The sequence below is a fragment of the Ursus americanus genome, chromosome 2, assembly GCF_024610735.1.
Source record: "Ursus americanus isolate L20-20 chromosome 2, mUrsAme1.1.p, whole genome shotgun sequence".
NCBI lineage: Eukaryota > Metazoa > Chordata > Mammalia > Carnivora > Ursidae > Ursus > Ursus americanus.
Window position 1 is genome coordinate 36,645,675 of NC_142128.1, and position 14,170 is coordinate 36,659,844.

General features: G+C 47.1%; 1 protein-coding gene across 6 annotated transcripts in view; it reads left to right on the top strand.

Moving 5' to 3' along the window:
* The first annotated feature begins 39 nt into the window (after window positions 1–39).
* Window positions 40–14,170, top strand: part of ANKS3 (ankyrin repeat and sterile alpha motif domain containing 3) — a 30,112-nt gene continuing 15,981 nt past the window's right edge. For 3 of the 6 annotated variants that reach the window (XM_045784257.2, XM_045784258.2, XM_045784260.2), the window contains exons 1-5: window positions 40–187; window positions 2,712–2,883; window positions 5,465–5,663; window positions 5,862–5,983; window positions 7,089–7,170. In XM_045784257.2, coding sequence (XP_045640213.2) covers window positions 2,714–2,883; window positions 5,465–5,663; window positions 5,862–5,983; window positions 7,089–7,170 — 573 coding nt within the window. In that variant the 5' untranslated portion in view covers window positions 40–187; window positions 2,712–2,713. Of the gene's footprint in view, window positions 188–2,711; window positions 2,884–5,464; window positions 5,664–5,787; window positions 5,984–7,088; window positions 7,171–14,170 lie in introns of those variants that run through there. The other 3 variants (XM_045784259.2, XM_045784261.2, XM_045784262.2) reach the window with 3 other exon arrangements.

Genomic DNA, 14,170 nt, shown 5'->3' on the forward strand with positions numbered 1-14,170 from the left:
CCAGCGAGCGTCCCGGCGTGCTCCGCGCCTCCCGCAACCACTTCCGGGGCGGGAGCGGGGCCGCAGCGTCCGGGCGCTGCGGCGGCATCCCGCGCGGAGGGAGCCCGGGCGTGCGTGGCGGCGAGGGAGTTCCTGAGGGAGTGCGGCGGCGACAGCGTCGGCGGCGGCTGCCCCGGACCCAGCGCAGGTAGGCTCCCTGGCGGCCGGGCCCCCAGCCTGGTGCCGGCACCTGCAGCCCGCCTGCGGGGCCCGGCGCCAGACTGCTCGGCCTTGCCGCTTGCTCGCCGCGTGAGCGTCTGACTGCGCTTCCGCTTTTGCAGCTGTGCGGCTGGGACGACAGAGCCACGTGCCGTGTAGGGTTACCGGGAGGAGGCGTCAAGGGACGTCAGTGCAGTCGGGGCTCGGGGTGTTCCCGAAGGACCCTCCCCAGGGCCTGAGAACCAGGGTGGGAACCCCGGTCCCCGCGAAAGGCACACGCGCCGAGACTTCCTCTCTGTAGGCGTGGCGGCCGACCACCAGCGTCATTATTTTTTAGTTAAGATTTTTGGGTTAAAGGAACGGCCACTGAGCGAGTATACAAATACATGGATGAGCATAATTGTTTTACTCATAACAAATACCCCATCATTGTAGAGTATGTGGCATGTGGTGGGGTGATAAAGGAAGTAGCAGTAGCTTTATGGCCACTTGGCATCCGAGTTCTCCCCACCTAGGCTCCTTGAGCCGGGTCTGGCTGTGATTGCAGCCCACCCTGCAGGTGTCAGCTGTGTGACCCTTCAGTGATGGGAGAGACCATCTGGGCTCCACCCTGGAGGAGGCATTTGGAGTAGAAGAGACACACCCATAGAAGGCTTGAGGGGTGTATTGAAAGGGGCTCTGAGCTGGTGCTCAACTTATTTGGGTTCTTATCCAGTATTTATTGGCCAGGATTGTTCAGGTTGGGGTTTTTCACCTGCAAAGTGAGAAAGCTGGTTGATCTCAGGCCCCGTGGGTGTGAGGAGGTGGTGGTACCAGAAAGCAGGGCTTTGCTCTGAACTTGGTTACCTACAGCCCCCCTCACATGTACACATACTGTGGCCAAGGGCTTACGCATTCTTTGTCCCCCAAATTGGTGGCTTGTTGGTTGGTTGGCTATCTCATCTGTTACCTGGAGCTTGGAAGCATTCTTTAGTAAAGACTGAGGTCCTAATGGCATATGTGAATTGCTGGGGCACTTTTAGGCCATCTAAATGGACCTGACCTTTGTTTTTTCCTTTTCTCTCTTTTCTATATTTGCTTCCTTGTTCTTTCCACCCATGATAGAGTAGGATACAAATGTTATTCTTGGACCTAAAGGTTCTTATAGGAAGCTAAGGGCTTGGCATCGATTTGGTTAGGATTCCCAGGATAAGGGACTGTCATAATCATAGACTTCTCATCCTGGTGGTGTTGCATCTCTGGGAAAGTTCCATCACCCCACAGATTTTTACCAGTCTGTAATCCCCCCCATCCCCACCCACCATCTCTCCCACTTTCAAGGAGTTCATAGGTGGATTCCTACTCAATTAACATTTGTTGAACACCAATCACATCCTAGTTTCTGTGCTGGGACTTTCTTTTCAAGATTTATTTGTTTAAAAATTTTTTTTCTTAAAGATATTTATTTGAGAGAGAGAAAGTGAGAGAGAGAGAGAGAGAGAGAGAGAGATCATGAGCAGGGAGGAAGGGTAGAGGGAGAAGCAGACACCCTGCCAAGCAGGGAGCCCGATGTGGGGCTTGATCCCCGGACTCTGGGATCATGACCTGAGCCGAAGGCAGATGCTTAATCGACTGAACCACCCAGGTGCCCTATTTGTTTAAAATTTTTATACAGTAAAATCCACTCATTTAGTGTTTGGGTCTATGAGGTTTGATTAATGCTGATCAATCAAGATACAGAACAACTATGTTACCCCCAAATTTCCTCTTGCTGTCCCTTTGTAATTCCCCTATTCCTAATCCCTGGTACCACTGATCTGTCCTCCAGCCCTTCCATTTTGTTTTCTCTAAAATGTCATATAAATGAACTCATACAGTAGGTAGGCTTTGAGTCTGGCTTCTGTTTGCACAGTTGTGTTTGAGATTCGTTCGTATGTTATGCATATCAACTGTTCCTTCTGCTTATTACTAGCGTTCCATCATATGCTATTCTACCATTTATTTATCCATTCTTCCATGTGTTTTAACAGCAGCCCTTTGAGCTATGTCCCCGTTAGACAGCAAGGAACTAGGGGCTAGAGATGTTAAATAGCAGAGCTGGATTTTGATATAACTCCCAAGTCTAGGGTTCTTTCCCACCACACCCAGGAGGTGATTTGGTCCAGTGACTCAGTTAGCATTTCTTGACTGCCCATCCAAGAGGTTGTCAGGCTTCCTGAGTTGCTGGAGAATTGCCTTTGCTGAACTGGGGCCTGAGGACTGATGAAGGAAAGTATACACCGCAGTGTGTGACTTACTATATATGCTCCTCTTTTTCTATCTGGTGACGAGCTCACCAGTATTAGCAGGATGGAGCTGCCCAAAGCCATATAGTATTTAATGAAAATTTTCTAAGTCTGTCCCAGCTGTTGACTGCATCGAGTCTGCTAGGGTAGTGACATAGTGGCCTACTGTAGATAGGAGTGCGACCACCCTGTTTCACTCCCTGGAACAATCAGGAAGGAAAGACCTAACCTCTGGGTTTCCCTCCACAGTGATGTCGGAGCTCAGCGATGAAGCCAGTGAGCCAGAACTCCTGAACCGCAGCTTGTCCATGTGGCATGGGCTGGGAGCTCAGGTCAGCAGGGAGGAGCTGGCCGTCCCGTTGGATCTTCACACAGCTGCTTCCATCGGCCAGTATGAAGTGGTGAAGGAATGTGTGCAGCGGTAAGAGATCTTGGGGAATGTTCCTTCTGCTTAAATTTTGTGTACTGTCTCTGTGGCTTCAGATCCCAGGCAGAGCTGTCAGTAAGCTCATGGCGTCTCGCACAGTCGTAGATATTTCATGCACACAGATCAATCCCTGTATCTCTCACACAGTTGTCAGTAATGATTTATGCTGGGCACTAATAAGGAAGTCAGTTTGTACTGCTCGGAAGAAAGAAAGGGCTTAAACTTTTTTCACAGACTTATGAAACATTTCAGCCTTTCTTTAGAGTCATTTTATGGTTTTTATGAATTGCAGAAATGTTCAGACAAAACAAAAATAAAGTTAGAAAGTGATGTCCTGTGGCCTTCTTTCCCCAGAAGGTTCATTTTTATCTCTTTTGCTTTCCTGTCCCTTCTAGCTTTTGCCATAGAGGAGTAGGAGGTGGGGTTTATCTTCCTCTCTGGGGATTTCCACCTGCAGTCTTACACATATGTTAATGTAGTTTTTGGAAAAGGACCCATCTCCTCTCCTCCACCCCCTTACCTGCCTACCTCCTTGTTTCAGTTTTTCATTGATAACTTGGAGAAACGACCTGTGTCCATACCCATATGTGGCTTTTTCAGTTCCTGGGGAGCCAAAGCAAAGCCTCGTTTAAGCCCCAGGTTTCTGGTTCTCAAGTCATAGCCTTCGCTTATGAATATCTGGCTAGTTGAGTACAGGTGCAGCCCTGTGGTAGGGGACAGTGTTTGTACTCCTGTACCAGGTGGCCTTAGGAATGTGCAGCTGGGTACACAGGCAGCACATTCTCTCATAGGGTCACCGAGACCCCAGTTACAACTCTGCTCCTTTGGCATTCTTGGACTTTTACGCCTTTGGGTGTGCTGTTTAAATGCACAGTCCCGAATGGCTCCACAGGGAAGAGGGGAAGTGTTTGTACTCTGATTGGGATTGTGGCCCTAGCTGACACCAAAGCTCGCCCACAGTAAGCATAGACCGGGGGCCTGAGCCGAGGGGAGGCCTCCGAAGGGAGGATTGGGCCAGACTAGACATGTCAGAGCATCAGAGATGCTCTACCAGGGGCGAAGCTCTTCTCCCCATGGAACTGAGCGTTCATCCCTCAGTGAAGGTCGTGTGGCCAGGACGAGCTAGTCTCTGTGTGCTCTCCCAGCCAGTGGCTGCCACTGTATTCCTGGGATCAGGACCTTCTGGAATGGCTGCATGGCAGCCTAGAGTCAACAGAAGATGCTAGTGAATGGAAAATAATTGTCTGGTGTAGCTTCCGGTGTGCGTACCTCTGAGAGGCACAGACTGGGGATTGATTGTCAGTCGTCTCCACTGGAAGCAGGGATTGTGCCAGAGGAAAGGCTGTGGGGCATCAACTTTTCTGGGTATCCTTTGTGTGGATGTCATTTCCATGCCCCAGCCCCAGATTCTGGGCTGGGAAGCCCATGGTTTTTTTCCTGTGGGAAACACTTTTTCCAGAATTTTGATGGGAATCAATAACAAAGATTCTCTGGTCAATGATTATTATTTTTTTATTTTTAAAAAGATTTTATTTATTTATTTGACAGAGAGAAAGGGAGTACAAGCAGGCAGAGCAGCAGATAGAGGGAGAAGCAGTCTCCCCACCGAGCAGGGAGTCCAGTGTGGGGCTCAATGCCAGTACTCTGGGAGCATGACCCGAGTCGAAGGCAGATGCCCAACCGACTGAGCCACCTAGGCACCCCGGTCAATGATTTTTTTTTTTTAAATTTTAAATTTAAATTTTAATTTTCTTTTAAAGATTTTATTTATTTGACAGAGAGAGAGAGAGAGAACACAAGCAGGGGAGTAGGAGAGGGAGAAGCAGGCTTCCCGCCGAGCAGGGAGCCCTAGGTGGGGCTTGATCCCAGCACCCTGGGATCATGACTTGAGCAGAAGGCAGACGCTTAACAACTGAGCCACCCAGGGGCCCCTGGTTAATGATTTTTAAAGAATGTTTCTATAGGTTGAGGTGACAAGGGAGAGATGTTGTCCATTTTCTGAGTCCCTTCCCCTTCCCACCCAGCCCCACACTAGCAGATTCTGGTCTGTTGGTAGAAGGCAGTCAAGTCTCCAGGTCACAGTTCCTTGACTCTGGCATTCCTGATGTCCGAGACAGATCATTCTCCTTTGGGGACCTGTGCATGTAGGATGGTTAGCCACGTCCGTGGCCTCCACCCCCTAGATGCCAGTAGCTTTTCCTTCCCCAGTTGTGACAACCAGTAATGTCTTCAGACTTTGCCAAATGTCTCTGGGGGCACAAAATCACCCCTGGTGGGAACCATCTGTGTAGCTGGGGTAGGAAAGAAGAGCTGCTGGCCTTGGGGTAGGAGGAGGGGCCGATGAGAACGTGCAGTCAGAGGAAGACAGCTCTGAGGACTGTGCAGCGGCAGCCGTACGGGAAACTGCATGGTTTCCCCGCCTGCCTCCCTTCCCCCATGACGTCCAGGGTGGCAGATGACTTCTGCTTCCTGGCTTATTTCGGGCTCTTCCTCTTGGCCCGGCCTTGTTGAGAGCTTTGGTAAAGCTCACATGTGAGGTGGCTGGACGTGTCTGGCATATCTTGCATTTGTTTAGGAGGGAGTTAGATTTGAATAAGAAGAATGGTGGCGGCTGGACCCCACTGATGTATGCCTCCTACATCGGACATGATACCATTGTGCACCTGCTTCTCGAGGCGGGGGTGAGCGTGAACGTGCCGACCCCAGAAGGGCAGACTCCGCTGATGCTGGCTTCCAGCTGTGGCAACGAGAGCATCGCCTACTTTCTTCTCCAGGTGAGCGACGAGGGGACTCAGGCCCAGAAACACGAGGGGCTCCTGGCTGCTCTGGCGGAGACGTGAGCCACTGTAGACTGTGGCATATTTGCGTGTGCTCGTGTAATCACTTCGATTCTTGCAGCATGACAGCCTGGAGCGCACCCGCCCCACACAGAGGAGCTGAGACTGTAACGAGCATTCTGTGTTCTCTTGAAGCAAGGTGCCGAGCTGGAAATGAAAGACATTCACGGCTGGACTGCCCTCTTCCACTGCACCAGCGCTGGACACCAACAGATGGTCAAGTTCCTTTTGGACAGTGGAGCGAATGCCAACGTGAGGTGATTACCAGGCCTTTAGTGGTCGCTCTGACTCTGGGGAGGGCAGCTGGGGAGGCAGCCACGAGCCAGCATGCAGGGTAGCCCCTGCCTTGGGCAGAGGGGACAGGCTTGCCCAGGCGTGGGAAGCTTGGGGATAGTCCCAGCTTTTTCCTGCATCTGGCAGGGGACACTGGGTGCAGCACTTCCAGGGCTCTGAGCCTCATTTTCTTCATCTGAAAACGGGACAGCAATAGCTGTGTGATGGAGTTGCTGGGGGAATTACGTGTTCTGTCATACACCAGGGGCCTGGCATAGTGAATGGCACTGGATTGATGTGCATTAAATGCTGTTTCCTTTTTCCTTCTTGTCTTTTGTCTAAATCGGGCGAGGTGATGAAGTCATGAGTTTTATAAGCACGCCCCCGGCTGACGTCATCCCCTGTAAGGTGCACCATAGTTTCACATGCCACTGATTAAAATGCCACTTGCCTATTGATTTTAAGATAAATTCTGATTTCAGAGATATTAAAATGTGAAAGTGGTGTGCTTAGAATGGGTGCAACCCAGGATTTAGCTTGGTTCCTGTCTTCTAGACCAGCCTGAGAGAAGTGAGGGTCGGGAGGCATCTGTAGACTGCGCTGAGTGAATTGGAACCAAGCACAGAAATAAGCAGCAGATACTAGGCAAAGTAAGGACAAGGTAGATGATTAGTCCTGGAGCTTTTGGGAGGGTTCCTGGAGGATGCTGAGCTCAAAGATCAGACCTGGATAGGCGGACGGGAGACACTGGCTTTCTGTGGGCAGCAAAAGGCAACAGCTGCTTTTCGCTCGTAATTAAAACGGAGATTTAAGAGAAGGCTGGTGGAAGCAGCTTAGAGAGAGTGAAGATCGGGAGACAGATTGCCTTTAGGAAGAAAGACCAGAGCTGGTGGTAGAACCAGAAGAATTGTTGAGGCTCGTGTGTTGATATGAAGTTTTCTCATGTCTCCCCTGTTCGTTCTGGCGAGAGGGAGACCTCGACGCTTAGGGTTGGGTGACAGGCCAGCTTGGGTTTGTTGGCTGCGGGAAAGCTTCTGTCTGGCTGAACTGCTCTCTGCTAATCATCTGGCCACGGCCGCTGTCTTGCAGGGAGCCGGTGTACGGATTTACGCCTTTGATGGAAGCAGCTGCCGCTGGCCATGAAATAATTGTGCAGTATTTTCTCAATCATGTAAGTGACCCTGTTTTTTAGCTTACAGTTTAGTCACAGCAGGTGAGGAGTACTATCCCTGAAGTATGAGCTATAACAGAATTTTCTGTTGCACAGAAAATAGCTATTCTTTGTTTATTTAGCACATTTTCATTGTATCTACTGAATCAAAGTGTTGAGTTGCGCTCAGGGTTACGGTGATGAGTAAAAATAGACACCTATCCTGTAATAATTTTGAAAAAGCTGTATTTGTGAAATATGGAAAATATATTTTATAAAGTAGATAACACTTATCCCATTACTTAAAAACTTCTTATAGAGTAAGAATGCTAAGACCTTTCTCCGTTTTCAGCCACCTCCTGTTCCTCCCCAAGATGCCCCCTTGGTTAGATAAAGAGACCGCCTAGGACTTCTCTGCTTAGGGAGGTCTGTCTCTAGACAGGTGCACACACACCGCTTTTTGTTTTGAACAGAGTGGGATTCTACTGTGTGTTTATAGCTTTTAGAAGATCACTTAATATGCCATAGACATTTTTTCCTTATATGGTATCCCATGTATAATGTGAGCCATAAATAGTTTAGTCAGTTCCTTACTCGTCGAAATTGAGGTTTCCAACATTTTACAGTTATAAACAGTGCTGCAGGGACCGTCTCCTTCTGGGAGCTTCCGTCTGCATGCAGGTATGCTGTATTTCTGTAGAAGGGATTCCTGGTGTGCACATGTGACATTTAATAGAGCCTAATAAAGACAGAAATGGGCAAAGGATCTGAATAGACGTTTCTCCAACAATAATTTATAGATGGCCAATAAGCACATGAAAAAATGCTTCACATTATTAGTCATCTGGGAAGTGCAAATCAAAACTGCTAGGATGTCTGTAATATAAAAAAACAGTAAGAGTCAGTGACGCTGTGGAGAAGTTGGAACCTCACACACTGCGGGGGGGTGTACAGTGATGCCCCCTCTTTGGAAAACAGTCTGGCGGTTCCTCAGACAGTTAAACATAAAGCTCCTGTGTAACCCAGCCGTTCTCCTGGGTGTATACCCAAGGGAATGAAAATATGTCTACACAAAAACTTACAAATGTCCATAGCAGAGTTATTCCCGGTAGCCAAAAGAAGGAAAACCACATGTCCCTCAGCTGATAGATGGCTAAGTAAAGTGGGGTCTCTCCACACAATGGAATATTACTCAGCCATAAAAAGGAATGACGTTCTGACACCTACAACGTGGATGAACCTTGAAAATACTGCACTCAGGTGGAAGCCAGACACAAAGGACCACGTATCGTATGGTTCTATCTATCTATTTTTAAAAAAGATTTTATTTTATTTCTTTGTCAGAGAGAGAAAGAGTGCACACAAGCAGGGGGAGCGGGAGAGGGAGAAGCAGACTCCCCACTGAGCAAGGAGCCTGATGCGGGACTTGATCCCAGGACGCTGGGATCATGACCTGAGCCGAAGGCAGGCGCTTAACCAACTGAGCCACCCAGGTGCCCCATGTATGATTCTTTTTATACAAAGTATCCTGACTAAGCAAATCTGTAGAGATAGAAAGCAGATTAATAGTGGCCTAGGGCCTAGCGATGATGAGAGATGGAAATATTGGGGAGAGGATGGTGGTTAAGGGGTAATAGGATTTCTTTTTAGGGTGAGGACAATGTTCTGAAATTGATTATGGTGATGGTTGCATACCAGTGAATTATACACTGTGAGTGGGTGAATTGCATGTTATGTGAATTATATCTTAATAAATTCATTATGGGGCACCTGGGTGGCTCAGTTGGTTGAGCGACTGCCTTCGGCTCAGGTCATGATCATGGAGTCCCAGGATCGAGTTGCACATCGGGCTCCCTGCTCAGCAGGGAATCTGCTTCTCCCTTCTGACCCTCCCCACTCTCGTGCTCTTTCTCTCTCTAATAAATAAAATCTTAGAAAAAAAATAAAGTCATTAAAAAGTGCAGTGGGGTTGAAATAGTAAGTCCTACCAGAGTCCCACTGGAAAGGTGGTCTCTTTTGCCTTCCCCCCAGTACTATGTGAAGGTGCCCACGTTTTCATGTCTTCAGCAAGCTCTGAAAGTTACTCGTCTTACATTTTTGCCAGTGTGGTAGGACAAGAGGCATCGGTTTTGGTTTATACTTACTAGTGATATGGAACATTTAAAAATGCATTTATTGGCCATTTGTATTTATTTTACAATTTGTTTCTTTTTGGGGGGTCCAATTTATTGGATAGTTTAGCATAATAAAATGTGGGTTTTTTTGGTTTAAGATTTTATTTATTTATTTGACAGAGAGACAGCCAGCGAGAGAGGGAACACAAGCAAGGGGAGTGGGAGAGGAAGAAGCAGGCTCCCAGCAGAGGACCCTGATCCGGGGCTCGATCCCATAAAGCCAGGATCACGCCCTGAGCCGAAGGCAGACGCTCAACGACTGAGCCACCCAGGCGCCCAAGCATAATAAAACGTTAACATGCTATCTTTCTTTGAAAAAAGAATTTGGGGGTGCGTGGGTGGCTCAGTCAGTTAAGTATCCGACTCCTGGTTTCTCAGGGTTGTGAGGCTGAGCCTGGCATTATACTCAGCACGGAGCCTGCTTGAGATTCTCTCTCCCTCCCCCTCCATCCCTCCCCCCATCCTGTGCTCACACTCTCTCTCAATAAAATAAATAAATAAATGTGCCAGCTCTTAGACTTTAAGAAAAGAAAAGCAAAGAAAAGAAAGATAAAGGAATTGGGAACAGTACCCTTATGTGGAAAGCTAGACATGAGACTGAGGGGGTACAGGAGCCCGCCTGCTCCCTTTGCCTCAGTCTCCCAGTCTCTCCCCACGGCTGCTCCTCAGCTTGCTTTCCCTCCCTGCCTGCCTTCCTTCCAGCTGTCTCTCCGGGAGATTGTTCTGTATTAGTGTATGTTAATCTCTCTCTGTTTCTCGTGGCGGCACAGCACTCCCTTGTAGGGATGAATCAGAGATTTGTTTAACAGTGGTCTACAGATGGAAGTAAGTCGTTGCCAGCCACCGGCTGTCACACACAGTACTGTGGAGCCCCTCTGCACCTTCGTGTGACCACATCTGTCCAGTTCGGTACTGAAGGTAGAATTTTGCATGGAATGTGAGTACGGTCTTAACATAGGGGTTGCCCACTTGCCGTCTCAAGAGCAAATTGTACCAACTTACACTCTTTCCACAGCAGCAAGAATATGAATCTTAAATTTGAAGTACTTTCCACATACAGAAAAGTACAGAGGATAATACTAATACAACCCACGACCCCAAAGTGACCCCTAAATAGATGTTGATCTGCAGTTTTCCTGCCCCTCATTTTATCCTTTCGCCATGCGCTGTGTGTCCTTAAGGAAGGCACAGGTGGTTTTATATGTTTTAAAGATTTATGTAAATGATATGTCAGACTGCATGTGTCCTTTTGACAGCTCTGTGTGTATTGATGCAGGAGTATTTACACTGATGCATTTCTCTTTTAGTGGACATTTCAGTTTTGTCTACTTTGCTGTTCCTGACAGGGCTGCAGTTCCCATTTTTTCCCTGTCTTCTCGAGCATGTGGGAAGGGATTTTAACGAAATCAGGATGTATTCTTCAAAGTAGACTTTCTGGTGTGTAGGGTGGGTGAATCTTCACTAGAGAATATTAACTTACCTTCCTCCATAGTCATCCTGATTGATATTCTGATAGTATTTTACAGCTCTCTTCTCCCACACCCTCAGTAACACTTGGTACCTGCTATCAGATGAGCTGTCTCCTGTTGATTTTTGCCTTTCCCTGATTTCTGGTGAGGTTGAGCATCTTTTCATATATTTATCAGCTATTTGGGCTTCTTTGCTGCAAATAATTATTCTTTGAAGTAATTCCACTGACACGAACTAGGCACCCTTAAGACCTAGCACAGGGTCAAGAATAGATGCATAAGAGCTCAAACCTGTAAAAAGCATAACCTCGGCTTCTCAGTTTAGAATTTTATGTATTTATTTAGTGATTTAAAAATTTTTTATTTAAATTGAATTAGCCAACATATAGTACATCATTAGTTTTGGATGTACTGTTCAGTAATTTATCAGTTGAGTATAATACCCAGTGCTCATCACATCACGTGCCCTATTGTATTTTTTGTTTTTAAGATTTGTTTAAGAGAGAGAGCATGGGTGGGAGGGGCAGAGGGAGAGAGAGAATCTCAAGTAGACTTCTCAGAGCACAGAGCCCAGTGTGGGGCTCGATCTCATGACCCTGAGCTCATGACCTGAGCCGAAATCAAGAGTCAGACACTTAACTGACTGAGCCCCCTAGGTGCCCCTAGAATTTGATTTTAAATAAGGTAGAACTAGAAGTCATAAGAGACATTCACATAATTTTTTAAGTGGAAAACATATTGGAAAATCAGAGATTTTAGATAATTTATCTACCATGAAGATTATGCCCTCACTTGGTACCTTTATTCCCCAGCTGGGAATGAGATTTTGTGTTGTGGGCAACTTGTATTGAGGGGAAACAAATTATATTGGATTTCTTTTGGGAAATTTTTTAAATTAAATAAAATTTTTTAAAGTTTTTGTTTTAAAGATTTTATTTATTCATTTGAGAGAGAGAGCACAAGCAGGGGGAGAGGCTAAGGCAGAGGGAGAAGCAGGCTCCCCGCTGAGCGGGGAGCCCAATGCGGGACTCGACCCCAGGACCCTGAGATCATGACCTGAGCCAAAGGCAGACACTTAACCGACTGAGCCACCCAGGCGCCCCAAATTTTAAAATTCTGAAATGATTCCAGACTTAAAGAAATGTCAAAATAATACAAAGAATTTGCGTACCTTCACTAGATTGCCAAGATATTAACATTTCATCTCTGTATATTAGTCTCTCTTTATATATATATATTGTCTTCTTGGGACCATTGGATAGTAAGTTGCTAACATAATGTAATGCCCTTTTCCTCCTAAATACTTTATTTAGTATGTATTTCCTGAAAAGTTTTACCTTCATGATCACATACAGTGATCATATTCAGAAAATCAACTATGAGATCTGGCCCCAGCACTGATCAGGAATAGAAGGTGTTGGTCAGTTTGCCATGATTGCTTTGGGGTGTGGGGCAGGGGTGCGGGGCTGGCGGGCATGGCTGGGAGCATGTGGCTGATGGGCCACGTCCTTCCGTTGCTATGGGGGCTGTGTGGCTAGCCCTGCACGGGTTCTCTGCTCCTCATTTCCTGCAGATTTCCTCCTCCTCTGTCAGGGTTAGACCTGAGGGAGCTAGAGGGCCAGGGCTGCCGGTCTCCCGCTGGCCCTCCAGAGCCAGGCCCCATTCCTGGAGACGGGGAGCTGCAGGAGGCTGGGCTCCCTGTGCTCTGCAAGGGCAGGAGAGGGCTGCACCCCATTCCCTTCCTCTTGGCGGGGTCAGGCCCTGGCAGCAACATGGAAGCAGGATGATCTGGGCGTGATGAGGCCTCCTTGGGGAGAGCTGAGCTGATGGCCTGGTCTCCATGTGACAGGTGTGCCCACCATCCTCTTGGGCCACTGTCTCCAAAGCTTTGATCATGCTTTCCTGTCAGAATGAGTTTTGATCATGTACGTCTCTAGGAATATGTTACATACATTATAAAATTGGAAGAAAACCCTCCAAAATGTAAAAGATAAACAGAAATTCTAGTATTTTCTTCCCTAACCTCAGGGACCTTGTTCTTCTGTTTCTTCCTCATTTACTCACTAGGGAATATTCCGCTTTTTTCTTCTTTACCTATGATCTGTACAGGTAAAGATTTTTTTTTTACCTGTAATCTGAGGTTGAAGACTTCTGGGCTTAAAAACGTGATAGTTAAAATCCTGCAGTAAAGATGGTGTTGTTTATTCTGCTTGAAACCTTTGGGTTCTTTCTATCAAACTGAAACTAGAAACTCTCCCCCACCTCCACCCAGTTTTACCAAGATGTAATGGACAGACCCGCTGTAAAAGTTGTGGGTAAGCGGCGCACTGATGTCACTCACGTGTGTCGTGAAGTGATGAGCACAGTACGTCTGGTGAGTGTCCATCGTCTCATGCAGACGCAGACACAGGTACCGATTGCTTCCTTGTGATGAGAACTCGGGATTTACTCTCCGAACAACTTGCGTGTTTATCATATGGCCGTGCTCACTGCGGTCACAGTGTTGTATCTTACAAATGGAAGTTTGTGCCTTTTGAGTGCCTTCAGTTTCTGCTTGCAGACCTGTCTAGAAATGATCTTTGAAGGATGAAGGTTTCAGAGCTGATTTCTAACCAGAGCTCTTGAAAGTGGGAGATTAGAGAAAGTAAGCTCAGTCAGGGTCTTGTAAAGATGTAGTTTTTTCCTACCAGAGGACGTGTGATTATCACCTTCTGTACTAGGCTCAACCAAGACTGTCAGTTGATCATAGGTTTTCGAAGAGTGCATAAGTAAATATTTATTACACTCTGATACATATCTGCTCTAGAAGGATTAGAAAGTACAGTGAAGCAAAAAGAAAGCCAGAACTGCTCATAATCCTATCACCCAGGGACAGCCCATGTTAACACCTTGTCGAGCATCCTCCTGGTTTTTTAACAGATATTTTAAGTCCGAGTGGAGTCCCATTATACAGAATGTTTTGTATCATCCTGTGCACCCCCATCCCTGTTAATACATCCACTTGGATGGACCTGTCGTACACATGGGGGAGTGGCATTCCACTTTCTAGTTGTGTTCCCTCTTATTTCATTAATTCCTGATTTTAGGTTCTTCCTGGTTCTCATGTCACTGAGTGCTGCTGGGAAAATCCTAAATGTTAGTGTAGGTCTTTAATTATTTCTTAAGGTTAAATCCCTGGAAGTGGAATTGCTGGGTCAAGGGGTGTGTGCACGTTTGCTGTTTGCTGGTTTGCGATCCAGAGCACTGAGCTCCGGGGGTCCCGCCCTCAGACCCCAGACTGCTTGTTTGAAGCTTTTAAAATGGAAAGCTTGTCTTTTCCACTTTCAAAGTAAGTGTGCTCATGGTAGTAAATTTAGAGAATACAGAAGATTAGGAAGA